The sequence below is a fragment of the Engystomops pustulosus genome, chromosome 2, assembly GCF_040894005.1.
Source record: "Engystomops pustulosus chromosome 2, aEngPut4.maternal, whole genome shotgun sequence".
NCBI lineage: Eukaryota > Metazoa > Chordata > Amphibia > Anura > Leptodactylidae > Engystomops > Engystomops pustulosus.
The window spans coordinates 263745389-263772784 of NC_092412.1; the positions used below are offsets into that span (position 1 = coordinate 263745389).

Here is a 27396-nt window from a genome sequence, read left to right on the forward strand (position 1 = left end):
GTAGTGACCTCCCCCTAGTGGTGGTGTATAATGTGTATGTAGTGATCTCCTCCTAGTGGTGGTGTATAATCTGTATGTAGTGATCTCCTCCTAGTGGTGGTGTATAATGTGTATGTAGTGATCTCCCCCTAGTGGTGGTGTATAATCTGTATGTAGTGATCTCCCCCTAGTGGTGGTGTATAATCTGTATGTAGTGATCTCCTCCTAGTGGTGGTGTATAATCTGTATGTAGTGATCTCCCCCTAGTGGTGGTGTATAATCTGTATGTAGTGATCTCCTCCTAGTGGTGGTGTATAATCTGTATGTAGTGATCTCCCCCTAGTGGTGGTGTATAATCTGTATGTAGTGATCTCCTCCTAGTGGTGGTGTATAATCTGTATGTAGTGATCTCCCCCTAGTGGTGGTGTATAATCTGTATGTAGTGATCTCCTCCTAGTGGTGGTGTATAATGTGTATGTAGTGAGCTCCCCCTAGTGGTGGTGTATAATGTGTATGTAGTGATCTCCCCCTAGTGGTGGTGTATAATGTGTATGTAGTGATCTCCTCCTAGTGGTGGTGTATAATGTGTATGTAGTGATCTCCCCCTAGTGGTGGTGTATAATGTGTATGTAGTGATCTCCTCCTAGTGGTGGTGTATAATCTGTATGTAGTGATCTCCCCCTAGTGGTGGTGTATAATCTGTATGTAGTGAGCTCTCCCTAGTGGTGGTGTATAATGTGTATGTAGTGATCTCCTTCTAGTGGTGGTGTATAATGTGTATGTAGTGATCTCCTCCTAGAGGTGGTGTATAATCTGTATGTAGTGATCTCCTCCTAGTGGTGGTGTATAATGTGTATGTAGTGATCTCCCCCTAGTGGTGGTGTATAATGTGTATGTAGTGATCTCCCCCTAGTGGTGGTGTATAATCTGTATATAGTGATCTCCCCCTAGTGGTGGTGTATAATCTGTATATAGTGATCTCCCCCTAGTGGTGGTGTATAATCTGTAAGTAGTGATCTCTTCCTAGTGGTGGTGTATAATGTGTATGTAGTGATCTTCCCCTAGTGGTGGTGTATAATCTGTATGTAGTGAGCTCCCCCTAGTGGTGGTGTATAATGTGTATGTAGTGATCTCCCCCTAGTGGTGGTGTATAATGTGTATGTAGTGATCTCCCCCTAGTGGTGGTGTATAATGTGTATGTAGTGATCTCCCCCTAGTGGTGGTGTATAATGTGTATGTAGTGATCTCCCCCTAGTGGTGGTGTATAATGTGTATGTAGTGATCTCCTCCTAGTGGTGGTGTATAATGTGTATGTAGTGATCTCCTCCTAGTGGTGGTGTATAATGTGTATGTAGTGATCTCCCCCTAGTGGTGGTGTATAATGTGTATGTAGTGATCTCCTCCTAGTGGTGGTGTATAATCTGTATGTAGTGATCTCCCCCTAGTGGTGGTGTATAATCTGTATGTAGTGAGCTCTCCCTAGTGGTGGTGTATAATGTGTATGTAGTGATCTCCTTCTAGTGGTGGTGTATAATGTGTATGTAGTGATCTCCTCCTAGAGGTGGTGTATAATCTGTATGTAGTGATCTCCTCCTAGTGGTGGTGTATAATGTGTATGTAGTGATCTCCCCCTAGTAGTGGTGTATAATGTGTATGTAGTGATCTCCCCCTAGTGGTGGTGTATAATCTGTATATAGTGATCTCCCCCTAGTGGTGGTGTATAATCTGTATATAGTGATCTCTCCCTAGTGGTGGTGTATAATCTGTAAGTAGTGATCTCTTCCTAGTGGTGGTGTATAATGTGTATGTAGTGATCTTCCCCTAGTGGTGGTGTATAATCTGTATGTAGTGAGCTCCCCCTAGTGGTGGTGTATAATGTGTATGTAGTGATCTCCCCCTAGTGGTGGTGTATAATGTGTATGTAGTGATCTCCCCCTAGTGGTGGTGTATAATGTGTATGTAGTGATCTCCCCCTAGTGGTGGTGTATAATGTGTATGTAGTGATCTCCCCCTAGTGGTGGTGTATAATGTGTATGTAGTGATCTCCTCCTAGTGGTGGTGTATAATGTGTATGTAGTGATCTCCTCCTAGTGGTGGTGTATAATGTGTATGTAGTGATCTCCTCCTAGTGGTGGTGTATAATTTGTATGTAGTGATCTCCCCCTAGTGGTGGTGTATAATCTGTATGTAGTGATCTCCCCCTAGTGGTGGTGTATAATGTGTATGTAGTGATCTCCTCCTAGTGGTGGTGTATAATGTGTATGTAGTGATCTCCCCCTAGTGGTGTATAATCTGTATGTAGTGATCTCCTCCTAGTGGTGGTGTATAATGTGTATGTAGTGATCTCCCCCTAGTGGTGTATAATCTGTATGTAGTGAGCTCCCCCTTGTGGTGGTGTATAATCTGTATGTAGTGATCTCCTCCTAGTGGTGGTGTATAATGTGTATGTAGTGATCTCCTCCTAGTGGTGGTGTATAATGTGTATGTAGTGACCTCCCCCTAGTGGTGGTGTATAATGTGTATGTAGTGATCTCCCCCTAGTGGTGGTGTATAATGTGTATGTAGTGATCTCCCCCTAGTGGTGGTGTATAATGTGTATGTAGTGATCTCCCCCTAGTGGTGGTGTATAATGTGTATGTAGTGATCTCCTCCTAGTGGTGGTGTATAATGTGTATGTAGTGATCTCCTCCTAGTGGTGGTGTATAATGTGTATGTAGTGATCTCCCCCTAGTGGTGGTGTATAATGTGTATGTAGTGATCTCCTCCTAGTGGTGGTGTATAATCTGTATGTAGTGATCTCCCCCTAGTGGTGGTGTATAATCTGTATGTAGTGAGCTCTCCCTAGTGGTGGTGTATAATGTGTATGTAGTGATCTCCTTCTAGTGGTGGTGTATAATGTGTATGTAGTGATCTCCTCCTAGAGGTGGTGTATAATCTGTATGTAGTGATCTCCTCCTAGTGGTGGTGTATAATGTGTATGTAGTGATCTCCCCCTAGTAGTGGTGTATAATGTGTATGTAGTGATCTCCCCCTAGTGGTGGTGTATAATCTGTATATAGTGATCTCCCCCTAGTGGTGGTGTATAATCTGTATATAGTGATCTCTCCCTAGTGGTGGTGTATAATCTGTAAGTAGTGATCTCTTCCTAGTGGTGGTGTATAATGTGTATGTAGTGATCTTCCCCTAGTGGTGGTGTATAATCTGTATGTAGTGAGCTCCCCCTAGTGGTGGTGTATAATGTGTATGTAGTGATCTCCCCCTAGTGGTGGTGTATAATGTGTATGTAGTGATCTCCCCCTAGTGGTGGTGTATAATGTGTATGTAGTGATCTCCCCCTAGTGGTGGTGTATAATGTGTATGTAGTGATCTCCCCCTAGTGGTGGTGTATAATGTGTATGTAGTGATCTCCTCCTAGTGGTGGTGTATAATGTGTATGTAGTGATCTCCTCCTAGTGGTGGTGTATAATGTGTATGTAGTGATCTCCTCCTAGTGGTGGTGTATAATTTGTATGTAGTGATCTCCCCCTAGTGGTGGTGTATAATCTGTATGTAGTGATCTCCCCCTAGTGGTGGTGTATAATGTGTATGTAGTGATCTCCTCCTAGTGGTGGTGTATAATGTGTATGTAGTGATCTCCCCCTAGTGGTGTATAATCTGTATGTAGTGATCTCCTCCTAGTGGTGGTGTATAATGTGTATGTAGTGATCTCCCCCTAGTGGTGTATAATCTGTATGTAGTGAGCTCCCCCTTGTGGTGGTGTATAATCTGTATGTAGTGATCTCCTCCTAGTGGTGGTGTATAATGTGTATGTAGTGATCTCCTCCTAGTGGTGGTGTATAATGTGTATGTAGTGACCTCCCCCTAGTGGTGGTGTATAATCTGTATGTAGTGATCTCCTCCTAGTGGTGGTGTATAATGTGTATGTAGTGATCTCCTCCTAGTGGTGGTGTATAATGTGTATGTAGTGATCTCCTCCTAGTGGTGGTGTATAATGTGTATGTAGTGATCTCCCCCTAGTGGTGGTGTATAATGTGTATGTAGTGATCTCCTCCTAGTGGTGGTGTATAATGTGTATGTAGTGATCTCCTCCTAGTGGTGGTGTATAATCTGTATGTAGTGATCTCCCCCTAGTGGTGGTGTATAATCTGTATGTAGTGATCTCCCCCTAGTGGTGGTGTATAATCTGTATGTTGTGATCTCCTCCTAGTGGTGGTGTATAATGTGTATGTAGTGATCTTCCCCTAGTGGTGGTGTATAATCTGTATGTAGTGACCTCCCCCTAGTGGTGGTGTATAATCTGTATGTAGTGACCTCCTCCTAGTGGTGGTGTATAATGTGTATGTAGTGATCTCCCCCTAGTGGTGGTGTATAATGTGTATGTAGTGATCTCCTCCTAGTGGTGGTGTATAATGTGTATGTAGTGATCTCCTCCTAGTGGTGGTGTATAATCTGTATGTAGTGATCTCCTCCTAGTGGTGGTGTATAATGTGTATGTAGTGATCTCCTCCTAGTGGTGGTGTATAATGTGTATGTAGTGATCTTCCCCTAGTGGTGGTGTATAATCTGTATGTAGTGATCTCCCCCTAGTGGTGGTGTATAATCTGTATGTAGTGATCTCCTCCTAGTGGTGGCGTATAATCTGTATGTAGTGATCTCCTCCTAGTGGTGGTGTATAATGTGTATGTAGTGGGCTCCCCCTAGTGGTGGTGTATAATCTGTATGTAGTGATCTCCCTCTAGTAGTGGTGTATAATGTGTATGTAGTGATCTCCCCCTAGTGGTGGTGTATAATCTGTATGTAGTGATCTCTTCCGAGTGGTGGTGTATAATCTGTATGTAGTGATCTCCTCCTAGTGGTGGTGTATAATCTGTATGTAGTGATCTCCTCCTAGTGGTGGTGTATAATCTGTGTATAGTGATCTCCCCCTAGTGGTGGTGTATAATGTGTATGTAGTGATCTCCCCCTAGTGGTGGTGTATAATCTTTATTTAGTGATCTCCCCCTAGTGGTGGTGTATAATCTGTATGTAGTGATCTCCTCCTAGTGGTGGTGTATAATGTGTATCTAGTGATCACCTCCTAGTGGTGGTGTATAATCTGCATGTAGTGATCTCCTCCTAGTGGTGGTGTATAATCTGTATGTAGTGATCTCCCCCTAGTGGTGGTGTATAATCTGTATGTAGTGAGCTCCCCCTAGTGGTAGTGTATAATGTGTATGTAGTGATCTCCTCCTAGTGATGGTGTATAATCTGTATGTAGTGATCTCCTCCGAGTGGTGGTGTATAATCTGTATGTAGTGATCTCCTCCTAGTGGTGGTGTATAATCTGTATGTTGTGATCTCCTCCTAGTGGTGGTGTATAATCTGTGTATAGTGATCTCCCCCTAGTGGTGGTGTATAATGTGTATGTAGTGATCTCCCCCTAGTGGTGGTGTATAATCTTTATTTAGTGATCTCCCCCTAGTGGTGGTGTATAATCTGTATGTAGTGATCTCCTCCTAGTGGTGGTGTATAATGTGTATGTAGTGATCTCCCCCTAGTGGTGGTGTATAATCTGTATGTAGTGATCTCCCCCTAGTGGTGGTGTATAATCTGTATGTAGTGATCTCCTCCTAGTGGTGGTGTATAATCTGCATGTAGTGATCTCCTCCTAGTGGTGGTGTATAATCTGTATGTAGTGATCTCCCCCTAGTGGTGGTGTATAATCTGTATGTAGTGAGCTCCCCCTAGTGGTAGTGTATAATGTGTATTTAGTGATCTCCCCCTAGTGGTGGTGTATAATGTGTATGTAGTGATCTCCTCCTAGTGGTGGTGTATAATGTGTATGTAGTGATCTCCTCCTAGTGGTGGTGTATAATCTGTATGTAGTGATCTCCTCCTAGTGGTGGTGTATAATGTGTATGTAGTGATCTCCTCCTAGTGGTGGTGTATAATCTGCATGTAGTGATCTCCTCCTAGTGGTGGTGTATAATCTGTATGTAGTGATCTCCCCCTAGTGGTGGTGTATAATCTGTATGTAGTGAGCTCCCCCTAGTGGTAGTGTATAATGTGTATGTAGTGATCTCCTCCTAGTGATGGTGTATAATCTGTATGTAGTGATCTCCTCCGAGTGGTGGTGTATAATCTGTATGTAGTGATCTCCTCCTAGTGGTGGTGTATAATCTGTATGTAGTGATCTCCTCCTAGTGGTGGTGTATAATCTGTGTATAGTGATCTCCCCCTAGTGGTGGTGTATAATGTGTATGTAGTGATCTCCCCCTAGTGGTGGTGTATAATCTTTATTTAGTGATCTCCCCCTAGTGGTGGTGTATAATCTGTATGTAGTGATCTCCTCCTAGTGGTGGTGTATAATGTGTATCTAGTGATCTCCTCCTAGTGGTGGTGTATAATCTGCATGTAGTGATCTCCTCCTAGTGGTGGTGTATAATCTGTATGTAGTGATCTCCCCCTAGTGGTGGTGTATAATCTGTATGTAGTGAGCTCCCCCTAGTGGTAGTGTATAATGTGTATGTAGTGATCTCCCCCTAGTGGTGGTGTATAATGTGTATGTAGTGATCTCCTCCTAGTGGTGGTGTATAATGTGTATGTAGTGATCTCCTCCTAGTGGTGGTGTATAATCTGTATGTAGTGATCTCCTCCTAGAGGTGGTGTATAATGTGTATGTAGTGATCTCCTCCTAGTGGTGGTGTATAATATGTATGTAGTGATCTCCCCCTAGTGGTGGTGTATAATGTGTATGTAGTGATCTCCTCCTAGTGGTGGTATATAATCTGTATGTAGTGATCGTCCCCTAGTGGTGGTGTATAATGTGTATGTAGTGATCTCCCCCTAGTGGTGGTGTATAATGTGTATGTAGTGATCTCCCCCTAGTGGTGGTGTATAATGTGTATGTAGTGATCTCCTCCTACTGGTGGTGTATAATCTGTATGTAGTGATCTCCTCCTAGTGGTGGTGTATAATCTGTATGTAGTGATCTCCTCCTAGTGGTGGTGTATAATGTGTATGTAGTGATCTCCTCCTAGTGGTGGTGTATAATCTGTATGTAGTGATCTCCCCCTAGTGGTGGTGTATAATGTGTATGTAGTGATCTCCTCCTAGTGGTGGTGTATAATCTTTATGTAGTGATCTACCCCTAGTGGTGGTGTATAATGTGTATGTAGTGATCTCCCCCTAGTGGTGGTGTATAATGTGTATGTAGTGATCTCCTCCTAGTGGTGGTGTATAATCTGTGTGTAGTGATCTCCCCCTAGTGGTGGTGTATAATGTGTATGTAGTGATCTCCTCCTAGTGGTGGTGTATAATATGTATGTAGTGATCTCCTCCTAGTGGTGGTGTATAATCTGTATATAGTGATCTCCCCCTAGTGGTGGTGTATAATCTGTATGTAGTGATCTCCTCCTAGTGGTGGTGTATAATCTGTATGTAGTGATCTCCCCCTAGTGGTGGTGTATAATCTGTATGTAGTGATCTCCCCCTAGTGGTGGTGTATAATCTGTATGTAGTGATCTCCTCCTAGTGGTGGTGTATAATGTGTATGTAGTGATCTCCTCCTAGTGGTGGTGTATAATCTGTATGTAGTGATCTCCTCCTAGTGGTGGGGTATAATCTGTATGTAGTGATCTCCCCCTAGTGGTGGTGTATAATCTGTATATAGTGATCTCCCCCTAGTGGTGGTGTATAATCTGTATGTAGTGATCTCCTCCTAGTGGTGGTGTATAATCTGTATGTAGTGATCTCCCCCTAGTGGTGGTGTATAATCTGTATGTAGTGATCTCCCCCTAGTGGTGGTGTATAATCTGTATGTAGTGATCTCCCCCTAGTGGTGGTGTATAATGTGTATGTAGTGATCTCCCCCTAGTGGTGGTGTATAATGTGTATGTAGTGATCTCCCCCTAGTGGTGGTGTATAATGTGTATGTATTGAGCTCCTCCTAGTGGTGGTGTATAATCTGTATGTAGTGATCTCCCCCTAGTGGTGGTGTATAATGTGTATGTAGTGATCTCTCCCTAGTGGTGGTGTATAATGTGTATGTAGTGAGCTCCTCCTAGTGGTGGTGTATAATGTGTATGTAGTGATCTCCCCCTAGTGGTGGTGTATAATGTGTATGTAGTGATCTCCCCCTAGTGGTGGTGTATAATCTGTATGTAGTGATCTCCTCCTAGTGGTGGTGTATAATGTGTATGTAGTGATCTCCCCCTAGTGGTGGTGTATAATATGTATGTAGTGATCTCCTCCTAGTGGTGGTGTATAATCTGTATGTAGTGATCTCCTCCGAGTGGTGGTGTATAATCTGTATGTAGTGATCTCCTCCTAGTGGTGGTGTATAATCTGTATGTAGTGATCTCCTCCTAGTGGTGGTGTATAATCTGTGTATAGTGATCTCCCCCTAGTGGTGGTGTATAATGTGTATGTAGTGATCTCCCCCTAGTGGTGGTGTATAATCTTTATTTAGTGATCTCCCCCTAGTGGTGGTGTATAATCTGTATGTAGTGATCTCCTCCTAGTGGTGGTGTATAATGTGTATCTAGTGATCTCCTCCTAGTGGTGGTGTATAATCTGCATGTAGTGATCTCCTCCTAGTGGTGGTGTATAATCTGTATGTAGTGATCTCCCCCTAGTGGTGGTGTATAATCTGTATGTAGTGAGCTCCCCCTAGTGGTAGTGTATAATGTGTATGTAGTGATCTCCTCCTAGTGATGGTGTATAATCTGTATGTAGTGATCTCCCCCTAGTGGTGGTGTATAATCTGTATGTAGTGATCTCCTCCTAGTGGTGGTGTATAATCTGTATGTAGTGATCTCCCCCTAGTGGTGGTGTATAATCTGTATGTAGTGAGCTCCCCCTAGTGGTAGTGTAGAATGTGTATGTAGTGATCTCCTCCTAGTGGTGGTGTATAATCTGTATGTAGTGATCTCCTCCTAGTGGTGGTGTATAATCTGTATGTAGTGATCTCCTCCTAGTGGTGGTGTATAATCTGTATGTAGTGATCTCCCCCTAGTGGTGGTGTATAATCTGTATGTAGTGATCTCGCCCTAGTGGTGGTGTATAATCTGTATGTAGTGATCTCCCCCTAGTGGTGGTGTATAATCTGTATGTAGTGATCTCCCCCTAGTGGTGGTGTATAATCTGTATGTAGTGATCTCCCCCTAGTGGTGGTGTATAATGTGTATGTAGTGATCTCCTCCTAGTGGTGGTGTATAATCTGTGTGTAGTGATCTCCCCCTAGTGCTGGTGTATAATCTGTATGTAGTGATCTCCCCCTAGTGGTGGTGTATAATGTGTATGTAGTGACCACCTCCTAGTGGTGGTGTATAATCTGTATGTAGTGAGTTCCTCCTAGTGGTGGTGTATAATCTGTATGTAGTGATCTCCCCCTAGTGGTGGTGTATAATGTGTATGTAGTGATCTCCCCCTAGTGGTGGTGTATAATCTGTATGTAGTGATCTCCTCCTAGTGGTGGTGTATAATCTGTATGTAGTGATCTCCTCCTAGTGGTGGTGCATAATGTGTATGTAATGATCTCCTCCTAGTGGTGGTGTATAATGTGTATGTAGTGAGCTCCCCCTAGTGGTGGTGTATAATCTGTATGTAGTGATCTCCCCCTAGTGGTGGTGTATAATGTGTATGTAGTGATCTCCTCCTAGTGGTGGTGTATAATCTGTATGTAGTGATCTCCTCCTAGTGGTGGTGTATAATGTGTATGTAGTGATCTCCCCCTAGTGGTGGTGTATAATGTGTATGTAGTGATCTCCTCCTAGTGGTGGTGTATAATCTGTATGTAGTGATCTCCTCCTAGTGGTGGTGTATAATGTGTATGTAGTGAGCTCCTCCTAGAGGTGGTGTATAATCTGTATGTAGTGATCTCCTCCTAGTGGTGGTGTATAATATGTATGTAGTGATCTCCCCCTAGTGGTGGTGTATAATGTGTATGTAGTGATCTCCTCCTAGTGGTGGTATATAATCTGTATGTAGTGATCTTCCCCTAGTGGTGGTGTATAATGTGTATGTAGTGATCTCCCCCTAGTGGTGGTGTATAATGTGTATGTAGTGATCTCCCCCTAGTGGTGGTGTATAATGTGTATGTAGTGATCTCCTCCTACTGGTGGTGTATAATCTGTATGTAGTGATCTCCTCCTAGTGGTGGTGTATAATCTGTATGTAGTGATCTCCTCCTAGTGGTGGTGTATAATGTGTATGTAGTGATCTCCTCCTAGTGGTGGTGTATAATGTGTATCTAGTGATCTCCTCCTAGTGGTGGTGTATAATCTGCATGTAGTGATCTCCTCCTAGTGGTGGTGTATAATCTGTATGTAGTGATCTCCCCCTAGTGGTGGTGTATAATCTGTATGTAGTGAGCTCCCCCTAGTGGTAGTGTATAATGTGTATGTAGTGATCTCCTCCTAGTGATGGTGTATAATCTGTATGTAGTGATCTCCCCCTAGTGGTGGTGTATAATCTGTATGTAGGGATCTCCTCCTAGTGATGGTGTATAATCTGTATGTAGTGATCTCCCCCTAGTGGTGGTGTATAATCTGTATGTAGTGATCTCCTCCTAGTGGTGGTGTATAATCTGTATGTAGTGATCTCCCCCTAGTGGTGGTGTATAATCTGTATGTAGTGAGCTCCCCCTAGTGGTAGTGTATAATGTGTATGTAGTGATCTCCTCCTAGTGGTGGTGTATAATGTGTATGTAGTGAGCTCCCCCTAGTGGTAGTGTATAATGTGTATGTAGTGATCTCCTCCTAGTGGTGGTGTATAATGTGTATGTAGTGATCTCCTCCTAGTGGTGGTGTATAATCTGTATGTAGTGATCTCCTCCTAGTGGTGGTGTATAATCTGTATGTAGTGATCTCCTCCTAGTGGTGGTGTATAATGTGTATGTAGTGATCTCCTCCTAGTGGTGGTGTATAATCTGTATGTAGTGATCTCCCCCTAGTGGTGGTGTATAATGTGTATGTAGTGATCTCCTCCTAGTGGTGGTGTATAATGTGTATGTAGTGATCTCCTCCTAGTGGTGGTGTATAATGTGTATGTAGTGATCTCCCCCTAGTGGTGGTGTATAATCTGTATGTAGTGATCTCCCCCTAGTGGTGGTGTATAATGTGTATGTAGTGATCTCTCCCTAGTGGTGGTGTATAATCTGTATGTAGTGAGCTTCCCCTAGTGGTGGTGTATAATCTGTATGTAGTGATCTCCTCCTTGTGGTGGTGTATAATCTGTATGTAGTGATCTCCCCCTAGTGGTGGTGTATAATGTGTATGTAGTGATCTCCCCCTAGTGGTGGTGTATAATGTGTATGTAGTGATCTCCTCCTAGTGGTGATGTATAATGTGTATGTAGTGATCTCCCCCTAGTGGTGGTGTATAATCTGTATGTAGTGATCTCCCCCTAGTGGTGGTGTATAATCTGTATGTAGTGATCTCCTCCTAGTGGTGGTGTATAATCTGTATGTAGTGATCTCCTCCTAGTGGTGGTGTATAATGTGTATGTAGTGATCTCCTCCTAGTGGTGATGTATAATGTGTATGTAGTGATCTCCTCCTAGTGGTGGTGTATAATGTGTATGTAGTGATCTCCCCCTAGTGGTGGTGTATAATGTGTATGTAGTGATCTCCTCCTAGTGGTGATGTATAATGTGTATGTAGTGATCTCCTCCTAGTGGTGGTGTATAATGTGTATGTAGTGATCTCCTCCTAGTGGTGGTGTATAATGTGTATGTAGTGAGCTCCTCCTAGTGGTGGTGTATAATGTGTATGTAGTGAGCTCCCCCTAGTGGTGGTGTATAATGTGTATGTAGTGATCTCTCCCTAGTGGTGGTGTATAATGTGTATGTAGTGAGCTCCTCCTAGTGGTGGTGTATAATGTGTATGTAGTGATCTCCCCCTAGTGGTGGTGTATAATGTGTATGTAGTGATCTCCCCCTAGTGGTGGTGTATAATCTGTATGTAGTGATCTCCTCCTAGTGGTGGTGTATAATCTGTATGTAGTGATCTCCCCCTAGGGGTGGTGTATAAACTGTATGTAGTGATCTTCCCCTACTGGAGGTGGCAGAGGGCACATTACTGGAGGGGCAGAGGGCACATTACTGGAGGGGCAGAGTGCACATTACTGGGGGGGGGGGCAGAGTGCACATTACTGGGGGGGGCAGAGGGCACATTACTGGGGGGGGGGCAGAGGGCACATTACTGGGGGGGGGCAGAGGGCACATTACTGGAGGGGGCAGAGGGCACATTACTGGAGGGGCAGAGTGCACATTACTGGGGGGGGGCAGAGGGCACATTACTGGGGGGGGGCAGAGGGCACATTACTGGAGGGGGCAGAGGGCACATTACTGGAGGGGCAGAGTGCACATTACTGGGGGGGGGCAGAGGGCACATTACTGGAGGGGGCAGAGGGCACATTACTGGGGGGGGCAGAGGGCACATTACTGGGGGGGCAGAGGGCACATTACTGGGAGGGCAGAGGGCACATTACGGGGGGGGGGCAGAGGGCACATTACTGGGGAGCAGAGGGCACATTACTGGAGGGGGGGCAGAAGGCACATTACTGGATGGGGCAGAGGGCACATTACTGGATGGGGCAGAGGGCACATTACTGGGGGGGGGGCAGAGGGCACATTACTGGGGGGGGCAGAGGGCACATTACTGGGGGGGCAGAGTGCACATTACTGGATGGGGCAGAGGGCACATTACTGGGGGGGGTAGAGGGCACATTACTGGGGGGGGGCAGAGGGCACATTACTGGGGGGGGGCAGAGGGCACATTACTGGGGGGGGGCAGAGTGCACATTACTGGGGGGGGGGGAGGGCACATTACTGGGGGTAAGAGGGCACATTACTGGGGGGGGCAGAGGGCACATTACTGGGGGGGCAGAGGGCACATTACTGGGGGGGGGCAGAGGGCACATTACTGGGGGGGGGCAGAGGGCACATTACTGGGGGGGCAGAGGGCACATTACGGGGGGGGGGGCAGAGGGCACATTACGGGGGGGCAGAGGGCACATTACTGGGGGGGCAGAGGGCACATTACTGGGGGGGCAGAGGGCACATTACTGGGGGGCAGAGGGCACATTACTGGTGGGGCAGAGTGCACATTACTGGGGGGCAGAGGGCACATTACTGGGGGGCAGAGGGCACATTACTGGGGGGCAGAGAGCACATTACTGGGGGGGCAGAGGGCACATTACTGGGGGTAAGAGGGCACATTACTGGGGGGGGGCAGAGGGCACATTACTGGGGGGGCAGAGGGCACATTACTGGGGGGGGCAGAGGGCACATTACTGGGGGGGCAGAGGGCACATTACTGGGGGGGCAGAGGGCACATTACGGGGGGGGGGCAGAGGGCACATTACGGGGGGCAGAGGGCACATTACTGGGGGGGCAGAGGGCACATTACTGGGGGGCAGAGGGCACATTACTGGTGGGGCAGAGGGCACATTACTGGTGGGGCAGAGTGCACATTACTGGGGGGCAGAGGGCACATTACTGGGGGGCAGAGGGCACATTACTGGGGGGCAGAGAGCACATTACTGGGGGGGCAGAGGGCACATTACTGGATGGGGCAGAGAACACATTACTGGGGGGGCAGAGGGCACATTACTGGATGGGGCAGAGAACACATTACTGGGGGGGCAGAGGGCACATTACTGGGGGGGCAGAGGGCACATTACTGGGGGGGCAGAGGGCACATTACTGGGGGGGCAGAGGGCACATTACTGGGGGGGCAGAGGGCACATTACTGGGGGGGCAGAGTGCACATTACTGGGGGGGCAGAGGGCACATTACTGGGGGGAGGCAGAGTGCACATTACTGGGGGGGCAGAGGGCACATTACTGGGGGGAGGCAGAGTGCACATTACTGGGGGTACATATAAGGGTCTGAACACCTCCCGTCCCCTCAGTAACGTGTGATGTGTGGTGATACAGCAGGGAGCCCACGTGTCAGGATGATGTGGACACTATAGGTTACGGTATTATTTATCAGTATCGGCTTTGCTTATATATCTGTTTTCTGGAAAGTTGTGTGACAATCCTTATGTCCAGGGTTATCACTCAGCTTTCCCAAGCTCCTGAATGAGAAGCTTCTCTGTTACATTGGGATAGAGGTTTTCTATGATTAAGTCCCAGCAGCGGGATCTGGTGTGGGGTCGGGGGGTCATGTGTTGGGGTCGGGGGGTCATGTGTTGGGGTCTTTTAATAATTCTGGGATCAGGAGGAGGGAATATTTGCTTGTTGCTCCAGTGACGGCAGAGCCGGCCCCAGCAGGTGATAGAGGCCCAGACACATTCTGCTCCCCATCTGTTTCTGGAAAAGCTGGATAACAGGCACAATGTCTGGCATCACATGTAGGACATCACCCAACTTTCTCAGACTCCTGAGTGGAAAGACATAAACATCTGGAAAATCAGTAATCAGTTGGATGGAGCCAGGACTGAGATACATGTTTACAAGTGGCCATGTCTATAGTGATGTCTGGGGCAGTATACACTATATATGCGGGCAGTATATACTATATACAGTATATCCGGGCAGTATACACTATATACACAGTATATCCGGGCAGAATACATTATATATACAGTATATCCGGGCAGTGTACATTATATATACATTATATCTGGGCAGTATACACCATATACTCAGTATATCCGGGCAGTATACACTATACACTGTATATCCGGGCAGTATACACTATACACTGTATATCCGGGCAGTATACACTATATACACAGTATATCCGTGCAGTATACACTATACACTGTATATCTGGGCAGTATACACTATACACTGTATATCCGGGCAGTATACACTATATACAGTATATCCGGGCAGTACACATTATATATACAGTATATCCGGGCAGTGTACATTATATATACAGTATATCCGGGCAGTGTACATTATATATACAGTATATCCAGGCAGTACACATTATATATACAGTATATCCGGGCAGTGTACATTATATATACAGTATATCCGGGCAGTACCCATTATATATACAGTATATCCGGGCAGTGTACATTATATATACAGTATATCTGGGCAGTATACATTATATATACAGTATATCCGGGCAGTATACACTATATACAGTATATCCGGGCAGTATACACTATATACAGTATATCCGGGCAGTGTACATTATATATACAGTATATCCGGGCAGTGTACATTATATATACAGTATATCCGGGCAGTATACATTATATATACAGTATATCTGGGCAGTGTACATTATATATACAGTATATCCGGGCAGTACACATTATATATACAGTATATCCGGGCAGTGTACATTATATATACAGTATATCCAGGCAGTATACATTATATATACAGTATATCCGGGCAGTGTACATTATATATACAGTATATCTGGGCAGTGTACATTATATATACAGTATATCCGGGCAGTATACATTATATATACAGTATATCTGGGCAGTATACATTATATATACAGTATATCCGGGCAGTATACACTATATACAGTATATCCGGGCAGTGTACATTATATATACAGTATATCCGGGCAGTATACATTATATATACAGTATATCTGGGCAGTATACACTATATACAGTATATCCGGGCAGTACACATTATATATACAGTATATCCGGGCAGTGTACATTATATATACAGTATATCCGGGCAGTGTACATTATATATACAGTATATCCAGGCAGTACACATTATATATACAGTATATCCGGGCAGTGTACATTATATATACAGTATATCCGGGCAGTGTACATTATATATACAGTATATCCAGGCAGTACACATTATATATACAGTATATCCGGGCAGTGTACATTATATATACAGTATATCCGGGCAGTACCCATTATATATACAGTATATCCGGGCAGTGTACATTATATATACAGTATATCTGGGCAGTATACATTATATATACAGTATATCCGGGCAGTATACACTATATACAGTATATCCGGGCAGTATACACTATATACAGTATATCCGGGCAGTGTACATTATATATACAGTATATCCGGGCAGTGTACATTATATATACAGTATATCCGGGCAGTATACATTATATATACAGTATATCTGGGCAGTGTACATTATATATACAGTATATCCGGGCAGTACACATTATATATACAGTATATCCGGGCAGTGTACATTATATATACAGTATATCCAGGCAGTATACATTATATATACAGTATATCCGGGCAGTGTACATTATATATACAGTATATCCGGGCAGTATACACTATATACAGTATATCCAGGCAGTACACATTATATATACAGTATATCCGGGCAGTGTACATTATATATACAGTATATCCGGGCAGTGTACATTATATATACAGTATATCTGGGCAGTATACATTATATATACAGTATATCCGGGCAGTGTACATTATATATACAGTATATCTGGGCAGTGTACATTATATATACATTATATCTGGGCAGTATACACCATATACTCAGTATATCCGGGCAGTATACACTATACACTGTATATCCGGGCAGTATACACTATACACTGTATATCCGGGCAGTATACACTATACACTGTATATCTGGGCAGTATACACTATACACTGTATATTTGGGCAGTATACACTATATACACAGTATATCCGTGCAGTATACACTATATACAGTATATCCGGGCAGTGTACATTATATATACAGTATATCCAGGCAGTACACATTATATATACAGTATATCCGGGCAGTGTACATTATATATACAGTATATCCGGGCAGTGTACATTATATATACAGTATATCCAGGCAGTACACATTATATATACAGTATATCCGGGCAGTGTACATTATATATACAGTATATCCGGGCAGTACACATTATATATACAGTATATCCGGGCAGTGTACATTATATATACAGTATATCTGGGCAGTATACATTATATATACAGTATATCCGGGCAGTATACACTATATACAGTATATCCGGGCAGTATACACTATATACAGTATATCCGGGCAGTGTACATTATATATACAGTATATCCGGGCAGTGTACATTATATATACAGTATATCCGGGCAGTATACATTATATATACAGTATATCCGGGCAGTATACACTATATACAGTATATCCGGGCAGTGTACATTATATATACAGTATATCTGGGCAGTGTACATTATATATACAGTATATCCGGGCAGTGTACATTATATATACAGTATATCCGGGCAGTATACATTATATATACAGTATATCCGGGCAGTGTACATTATATATACAGTATATCTGGGCAGTATACATTATATATACAGTATATCCGGGCAGTATACACTATATACAGTATATCCGGGCAGTGTACATTATATATACAGTATATCCGGGCAGTATACATTATATATACAGTATATCTGGGCAGTACACATTATATATACAGTATATCCGGGCAGTGTACATTATATATACAGTATATCTGGGCAGTATACATTATATATACAGTATATCCGGGCAGTATACACTATATACAGTATATCCGGGCAGTATACACTATATACAGTATATCCGGGCAGTGTACATTATATATACAGTATATCTGGGCAGTACACATTATATATACAGTATATCCGGGCAGTGTACATTATATATACAGTATATCTGGGCAGTATACATTATATATACAGTATATCCGGGCAGTATACACTATATACAGTATATCCGGGCAGTATACACTATATACAGTATATCCGGGCAGTGTACATTATATATACAGTATATCCGGGCAGTATACATTATATATACAGTATATCCGGGCAGTATACACTATATACAGTATATCCGGGCAGTGTACATTATATATACAGTATATCCGGGCAGTGTACATTATATATACAGTATATCCGGGCAGTGTACATTATATATACAGTATATCTGGGCAGTATACATTATATATACAGTATATCTGGGCAGTGTACATTATATATACAATATATCCGGGCAGTGTACATTATATATACAGTATATCCAGGCAGTACACATTATATATACAGTATATCCGGGCAGTGTACATTATATATACAGTATATCCGGGCAGTATACACTATATACAGTATATCCGGGCAGTATACACTATATACAGTATATCCAGGCAGTATACATTATATATACAGTATATCCGGGCAGTGTACATTATATATACAGTATATCCGGGCAGTATACACTATATACAGTATATCCGGGCAGTGTACATTATATATACAGTATATCCGGGCAGTGTACATTATATATACAGTATATCCAGGCAGTACACATTATATATACAGTATATCTGGGCAGTATACATTATATATACAGTATATCCGGGCAGTGTACATTATATATACAGTATATCTGGGCAGTGTACATTATATATACAGTATATCTGGGCAGTACACATTATATATACAGTATATCCGAGCAGTGTACATTATATATACAGTATATCTGGGCAGTATACATTATATATACAGTATATCCGGGCAGTGTACATTATATATACAGTATATCCGGGCAGTGTACATTATATATACAGTATATCTGGGCAGTGTACATTATATATACAGTATATCCGGGCAGTGTACATTATATATACAGTATATCCGGGCAGAATACATTATATATACAGTATATATCTGGGCAGTGTACATTATATATACAGTATATCTGGGCAGTGTACATTATATATACAGTATATCCGGGCAGAATACATTATATATACAGTATATATCTGGGCAGTATACATTATATATACAGTATATCCGGGCAGAATACATTATATATACAGTATATATCTGGGCAGTATACATTATATATACAGTATATCCGGGCAGTATACACTATATACAGTATATCCGGGCAGTATACATTATATATACAGTATATCCGGGCAGAATACATTATATATACAGTATATATCTGGGCAGTATACATTATATATACAGTATATCCGGGCAGTATACACTATATACAGTATATCCGGGCAGTGTACATTATATACTGTTTATCTGTTTATCTATTTCTCATTCCAGAACTGCAGCTGAAGATATCAGAGCTCTGCTGCCCCTGGTGGTTTGTCTGGACAGTGCACTTATCAGTTGTACATAGGGCACCTCCATCCTATGGACACTCACCCTGGATTTTACCTATAGACCCCCTATAACCGGTGTCACTGACCTGCTGGGAACAAGACCCCGGAGACCGCGTACAGATCTGCCACTTGTATAACTGAGAGGCTGTGCCAGGGTGTGGATGCCAGGGGGTGAGCCCCCCACCGGGCACAGGATATGGAGCCCACCCTGAACTGCAGCGCACTGCCCCTGTGTCACCTGGACTCCGCACTGGACCGAGCGGAAGCACTGGGAATACTGCAGGATCTGTGCCGGATAACCAGGGTGAGGAGCTCAGCACACCGTATCACACAGGACAGGATTAGATACACGGCTCAGCACACCGTATCACTCAGGACAGGATCAGATACACGGCTCAGCACACCGTATCACACAGGACAGGATCAGATACACGGCTCAGCACACCGTATCACTCAGGACAGGATCAGATACATGGGTCAGCACACCGTATCACTCAGGACAGGCTTAGATACACGGCTCAGCACACCGTATCACACAGGACAGAATCAGATACATGGCTCAGCACACCGTATCACTCAGGACAGGATCAGATACACGGCTCAGCACACCGTATCACTCAGGACAGGATCAGATACATGGGTCAGCACACCGTATCACACAGGACAGGCTTAGATACACGGCTCAGCACACCGTATCACTCAGGACAGGATCAGATACATGGGTCAGCACACCGTATCACTCAGGACAGGATCAGATACATGGGTCAGCACAACGTATCACTCAGGACAGGATCAGATACATTGCTCAGCAGGCAGTATCACTCAGGACAGGATTAGATACACGGCTCAGCACACCGTATCACTCAGGACAGGATTAGATACATGGGTCAGCACACCGTATCACTCAGGACAGAATCAGATACATGGCTCAGCAGGCAGTATCACACAGGACAGGATCAGATACACGGCTCAGCACACCGTATCACTCAGGACAGGATTAGATACATGGGTCAGCACACCGTATCACTCAGGACAGGATTAGATACACGGCTCAGCAGACAGTATCACACAGGACAGAATCAGATACATGGCTCAGCACACCGTATCACACAAGACAGGATTAGATACACGGCTCAGCAGACAGTATCACACAGGACAGGATCAGATACATGGCTCAGCACACCGTATCACACAAGACAGGATTAGATACACGGCTCAGCAGACAGTATCACACAGGATAGGATGAAATGCAAATATTTTTGCTAGTTTATTAAACCAAAAACATAATGTAATTGGACCCGGTGATAAGTATTTTGCCCCTTTTCTGTGACTCTCATATGTAACTCACCTGTTGTCCACATCCTTCTGATCCTACTTGAGATGGTTCTACTCCTTCATTGGAGTCCAGTTGTGTTTAATTAAATGGATTGGACTTCACTAGGAAAGGCTACACCTGTCTATATAAGACGTCACAGCTCACAGTGCAGGTCACAGCACATGAGAATCATCAGGTCTAAGGAACTGCCCAAGGAGCTCAGAGACAGAATTGTGGCAAGGCACAGATCTGGCCAAGGTTACAGAAGAATTTCTGCAGCACTCAAGGTTCCTAAAAGCACAGTGACCTCTATAGTCCTTAAAAGGAAGAAGATTGGGACGACCACAACTCTTCCTGGACCTGGCCCTCCAGCCAAACTAAGCAATGGTGGGAGAAAAGCCCTGGTGAGAGGTAAAGTGAGAGTCTGGAAGCTTCTTCTAAGGGTAAGACATATGAAAGCCGAATACAGTGTGCAGAACACATGGAGGAATAAGATTCTCTGCTCTGATGAAGATTGGACTTCTCATTGTTAATTCTAAGCGGTGAAGAAAACCCAGCGCCGCTCATCACCTGCCAAATACAATCTCAGCAGTGACACATGGGGGGCAGCATCATGCCATGGGGGGGGGGGGGGTGGAGGGGGACAGGACCACTGGGTGTAATAAAAGGAGAGATGAATACGGCCAAGTACAGAGATCCTGGATGAGAACCTCTGGACCTCACACTGGACCTTCCAACAAAACAAGGACCCTAAGCACAAGCTAAAATACCACAGCAGAGACTTCAGAACATCTCTGTGACCATTCCTGACCCAGAGCCCGGACCTAAACCCAATGGAGCATCTCTGGAGAGACTGGAGAATGTCTCCACCAACGTTACCATCCAACCTGAGGGACCCGGAGAGGATCTGCAAGGAGGAGGCCGAGGATCCCCAAATCCAGGGGGGAGGAACATGTAGCATCTTCCCAAGAAGATTCCGGGCTGCACCAGCTCCAAAGCTTCTACTTAACACTGAGTAAAGGGGGCGAATACTCATCACCGGGGGCAGAATACTTATCACCGGGGGCTGAATACTCATCACCGGGGGCTGAATACTTATCACCAGCGGCTGAATACTCATCACCGGGGGCCCGAATACTCATCGCCGGGGGCCCGAATACTCATCGCCGGGGGCCCGAATACTCATCACCGGGGGCTGAATACTCATCACCGGGGGCTGAATACTTATCACCAGCGGCTGAATACTCATCACCGGGGGCCCGAATACTCATCGCCGGGGGCCCGAATACTCACCGCCGGGGGCCCGAATACTCATCGCCGGGGGCCGGAATACTCATCGCCGGGGGCCGGAATACTCATCGCCGGGGGCCCGAATACTCATCGCCGGGGGCCGAATACTCATCGCCGGGGGCCGAATACTCATCGCCGGGGGCCGAATACTCATCACCGGGGGCCGAATACTCATCACCGGGGGCCGAATACTCATCACCGGGGGCCGAATACTCATCACCGGGGGCCGAATACTCATCACCGGGGGCCGAATACTCATCACCGGGGGCCGAATACTCATCACCGGGGGCCGAATACTCATCACCGGGGGCCGAATACTCATCACCGGGGGCCGAATACTCATCACCGGGGGCCGAATACTCATCACCGGGGGCCGAATACTCATCACCGGGGGCCGAATACTCATCACCGGGGGCTGAATACTCATCACCGGGGGCTGAATACTCATCACCGGGGGCTGAATACTTATCACCGGGGGCTGAATACTTATCACCGGGGGCTGAATACTTATCACCGGGGGCTGAATACTCATCACCGGGGGCTGAATACTTATCACCGGGGGCTGAATACTTATCACCGGGGGCTGAATACTCATCACCGGGGGCTGAATACTCATCACCGGGGGCTGAATACTCATCACCGGGGGCTGAATACTCATCACCGGGGGCTGAATACTCATCACCGGGGGCTGAATACTTATCACCGGGGGCTGAATACTTATCACCGGGGGCTGAATACTCATCACCGGGGGCTGAATACTTATCACCGGGGGCTGAATACTCATCACCGGGGGCTGAATACTTATCACCGGGGGCTGAATACTTATCACCGGGGGCTGAATACTTATCACCGGGGGCTGAATACTTATCACCGGGGGCTGAATACTTATCACCGGGGGCTGAATACTTATCACCAGAGGCTGAATACTCATCACCGGGGGCTGAATACTTATCACCGGGGGCTGAATACTCATCACCGGGGGCTGAATACTCATCACCGGGGGCTGAATACTTATCACCGGGGGCTGAATACTCATCACCGGGGGCTGAATACTTCTCTGAATACTGATATTGTGCTGCTCCTCTTGCAGGCTCCAGACGCTGCGCACGTGTTGGCGGCGGTGCAGGGCGTCCTCGGGTCTCTCCTCACCTGTGGACTTCTCTTGTCCATCTTCTTCTTCATCTTCACCATTCGCTTCCGGAAAAATAGGTAAGTGGTTGTAAGGAAGGACGGAGTGTACTGGACAGACCCCCCCCAAACCTTCCTCCTGGGGTCCCAGATCTGTCGTGTCTATACTCCAGTCACATCCAGAGCTGCACTCAGAGTTCTGCTGATTTCTATCCTCTGTGTAACAGGATAGTGAAGATGTCCAGCCCCAACCTGAACCTGGTCATCCTGGTGGGCAGCGCCTTCACCTACATCAGCGCCTTCATGTTTGCAGCGCAAGGACCCTCTGTCTCCATAGAAACTGTCATTAAGGTAGGTGACCGCACGGACCCTTCCCTGTGGTCACAGGTTATTCTCCTGCATCGGATGAATGTCTTCCATTTACTCCAGTCACATCCAGAGCTGCTGGACTGGCATCACCTCTGCATGAAGCATGTACTGAGGAGATGTGGTGTCTCCCCCTAGTGGCAGAACACAAAACCACAGCTAAAAGATTCTTGTGTCTCTTTCCAGGCTCGAGTCAGTCTCCTGTATGTTGGGCTCAGTCTTCTGTTTGGGCCCCTAATGGGGAAGAGCTGGAGACTCTACCGAGTGTTTACTCATCGAGTCCCAGATAAACGAGTGGTGAGTAATACCGGGGGTGCTAGACTCCATTATATTATACTGTACTATACCCCAGAGCTGCACTCACTATACTGCTGCTGGTGCAGTCACTGTGTACATACATGACATTACTAATCCTGTACTGATCCTGAGTTACATCCTGTATTATACCCCAGAGCTGCACTCACTATTCTGCTGCTGGTGCAGTCACTGTGTACATACATGACATTACTTATCCTGTACTGATCCTGAGTTACATCCTGTATTATACACCGGAGCTGCACTCACTATTCTGCTGCTGGTGCAGTCACTGTGTACATACATGACATTACTTATCCTGTACTGATCCTGAGTTACATCCTGTATTATACTCCAGAGCTGCACTCACTATTCTGCTGCTGGTGCAGTCACTGTGTACATACATGACATTACTTATCCTGTACTGATCCTGAGTTACATCCTGTATTATACCCCTAGAGCTGCACTCACTATTCTGCTGCTGGTGCAGTCACTGTGTACATACATGACATTACTTATCCTGTACTGATCCTGAGTTACATCCTGTATTATACCCCTAGAGCTGCACTCACTATTCTGCTGCTGGTGCAGTCACTGTGTACATACATGACATTACTTATCCTGTACTGATCCTGAGTTACATCCTGTATTATACTCCAGAGCTGTACTCACTATTCTGCTGCTGGTGCAGTCACTGTGTACATACATGACATTACTTATCCTGTACTGATCCTGAGTTACATCCTGTATTATACCCCTAGAGCTGCACTCACTATTCTGCTGCTGGTGCAGTCACTGTGTACATACATGACATTACTTATCCTGTACTGATCCTGAGTTACATCCTGTATTATACCCCTAGAGCTGCACTCACTATTCTGCTGCTGGTGCAGTCACTGTGTACATACATGACATTACTTATCCTGTACTGATCCTGAGTTACATCCTGTATTATACCCCTAGAGCTGCACTCACTATTCTGCTGCTGGTGCAGTCACTGTGTACATACATGACATTACTTATCCTGTACTGATCCTGAGTTACATCCTGTATTATACCCCTAGAGCTGCACTCACTATTCTGCTGCTGGTGCAGTCACTGTGTACATACATGACATTACTTATCCTGTACTGATCCTGAGTTACATCCTGTATTATACCCCAGAGCTGCACTCACTATTCTGCTGCTGGTGCAGTCACTGTGTACATACATGACATCACTTATCCTGTACTGATCCTGAGTTACATCCTGTATTATACCCCAGAGCTGCACTCACTATTCTGCTGCTGGTGCAGTCACTGTGTACATACATGACATTACTTATCCTGTACTGATCCTGAGTTACATCCTGTATTATACTCCAGAGCTGCACTCACTATCTGCTGCTGGTGCAGTCACTGTGTACATACATGACATTACTTATCCTGTACTGATCCTGAGTTACATCCTGTATTATACCCCAGAGCTGCACTCACTATTCTGCTGCTGGTGCAGTCACTGTGTACATACATGACATTACTTATCCTGTACTGATCCTGAGTTACATCCTGTATTATACACCGGAGCTGCACTCACTATTCTGCTGCTGGTGCAGTCACTGTGTACATACATGACATTACTTATCCTGTACTGATCCTGAGTTACATCCTGTATTATACTCCAGAGCTGCACTCACTATTCTGCTGCTGGTGCAGTCACTGTGTACATACATGACATTACTTATCCTGTACTGATCCTGAGTTACATCCTGTATTATACCCCAGAGCTGCACTCACTATTCTGCTGCTGGTGCAGTCACTGTGTACATGCATGACATTACTTATCCTGTACTGATCCCGAGTTACATCCTGTATTATACCCCAGAGCTGCACTCACTATTCTGCTGCTGGTGCAGTCACTGTGTACATACATGACATTACTTATCCTATACTGTTCCTGAGTTACATCCTGTATTATACTCCAGAGCTGCACTCACTATTCTGCTGCTGGTGTAGTCACTGTGTACATACATGACATTACTTATCCTGCACTGATCCTGAGTTACATCCTGTATTATACCCCAGAGCTGCACTCACTATTCTGCTGCTGGTGTAGTCACTGTGTACATACATGACATTACTTATCCTGTACTGATCCTGAGTTACATCCTGTATTATACCCCAGAGCTGCACTCACTATTCTGCTGCTGGTGCAGTCACTGTGTACATACATGACATTACTTATCCTATACTGTTCCTGAGTTACATCCTGTATTATACTCCAGAGCTGCACTCACTATTCTGCTGCTGGTGTAGTCACTGTGTACATACATGACATTACTTATCCTGCACTGATCCTGAGTTACATCCTGTATTATACCCCAGAGCTGCACTCACTATTCTGCTGCTGGTGTAGTCACTGTGTACATACATGACATTACTTATCCTGTACTGATCCTGAGTTACATCCTGTATTATACTCCAGAGCTGCACTCACTATTCTGCTGCTGGTGCAGTCACTGTGTACATACATGACATTACTTATCCTGTACTGATCCTGAGTTACATCCTGTATTATACCCCAGAGCTGCACTCACTATTCTGCTGCTGGTGTAGTCACTGTGTACATACATGACATTACTTATCCTGCACTGATCCTGAGTTACATCCTGTAAATCTTTTATTTTATATAAAAATGAAAAACATAACAACAATAAACATAAAGGAAGCCATAACTTCTGGCAAAATAATTACAACAAATATAATCGAAAATAAACTTACAAAACCTCCTGGCCCAGCCACACACATTCACCACATACTCAGCATGAGAACAACCAAAACCCTCACACAGTCCCACCACCTAATTTTTTTTTTTTTTTTTTTTTATATATATATATATTTTTTTTTTTTTCCCATAAATAACTAAAGAATACTCAGCAAAAAAAAGACATAAAACAGGAAATAAAAACATTAAATATAACTAACTAAATCCCACGCCCATCACCCTCCCCCCAGACACTGGTCTAACGTCCAAAGTTTGCGCTATATAGTCCAGACCAGTGCCCAGGATCGTATAGTCCAAATCCCGTCCACCCCCCTCCCAACCTAACACCCTAACACCAACACCCCAAAACCAACCAACCTATATACACAAGAACTATAACTACATATAACTATAAATAAATACACACTGTACACAAGATACAAATACATTAAACAAATCAACATAACAAAACCAAACCACATAAAGCCCAGGTTCGGCGCCTGCAGCTCAACTTCACTATAACCTCAGATACAAAACAAAAATCTACAGTGTCAGCTTCAGCCCAACACCAGGAGTGGAGATGACAGACTAAGGGACACTAAAGGAGAACCCCCTCCAAAGGAGAGAGGCCCTCCCCGTGCCCAGCCTCTCATACTCCAGAGAGCGCACCTTCACCAGGAGGGAGAGGACAGACTAAGGGACACTAAGGAGAGAGGCCCTCCCCGTGCCCAGCCTCTCATACTCCAGAGAGCGCACCTTCACCAGGAGGGGAGAGGACAGACTAAGGGACACTAAGGAGAGAGGTCCTCCCCGTGCCCAGCCTCTCATACTCCAGAGAGCGCACCTTCACCAGGAGGAGAGAGGACAGACTAAGGGACACTAAGGAGAGAGGTCCTCCCCGTGCCCAGCCTCTCATACTCCAGAGAGCGCACCTTCACCAGGAGGGGAGAGGACAGACTAAGGGGCACTAAGGAGAGAGGCCCTCCCCGTGCCCAGCCCCTCATACTCCAGAGAGCGCACCTTCACCAGGAGGGGAGAGGACAGACTAAGGGACACTAAGGAGAGAGGCCCTCCCCGTGCCCAGCCTCTCATGCTCCAGAGAGCGCACCTTCACCAGGTCACCCAGAATGTTCCTAACCACCTCATCCACCGGGAGGATTTTACGCTGCGTCGATACTAAG

General features: G+C 45.1%; 1 protein-coding gene across 2 annotated transcripts in view; it reads left to right on the plus strand.

Annotated features, from left to right (window-relative positions):
• Positions 1-27396, plus strand: part of GPR156 (G protein-coupled receptor 156) — a 76286-nt gene that overhangs the window by 13438 nt on the left and 35452 nt on the right. For both annotated transcript variants that reach the window (XM_072133283.1, XM_072133282.1), the window contains exons 2-5: positions 19022-19384; positions 22776-22894; positions 23041-23164; positions 23366-23476. In XM_072133283.1, coding sequence (XP_071989384.1) covers positions 19277-19384; positions 22776-22894; positions 23041-23164; positions 23366-23476 — 462 coding nt within the window. In that variant the 5' untranslated portion in view covers positions 19022-19276. The remainder of the gene's footprint in view (positions 1-19021; positions 19385-22775; positions 22895-23040; positions 23165-23365; positions 23477-27396) is intronic.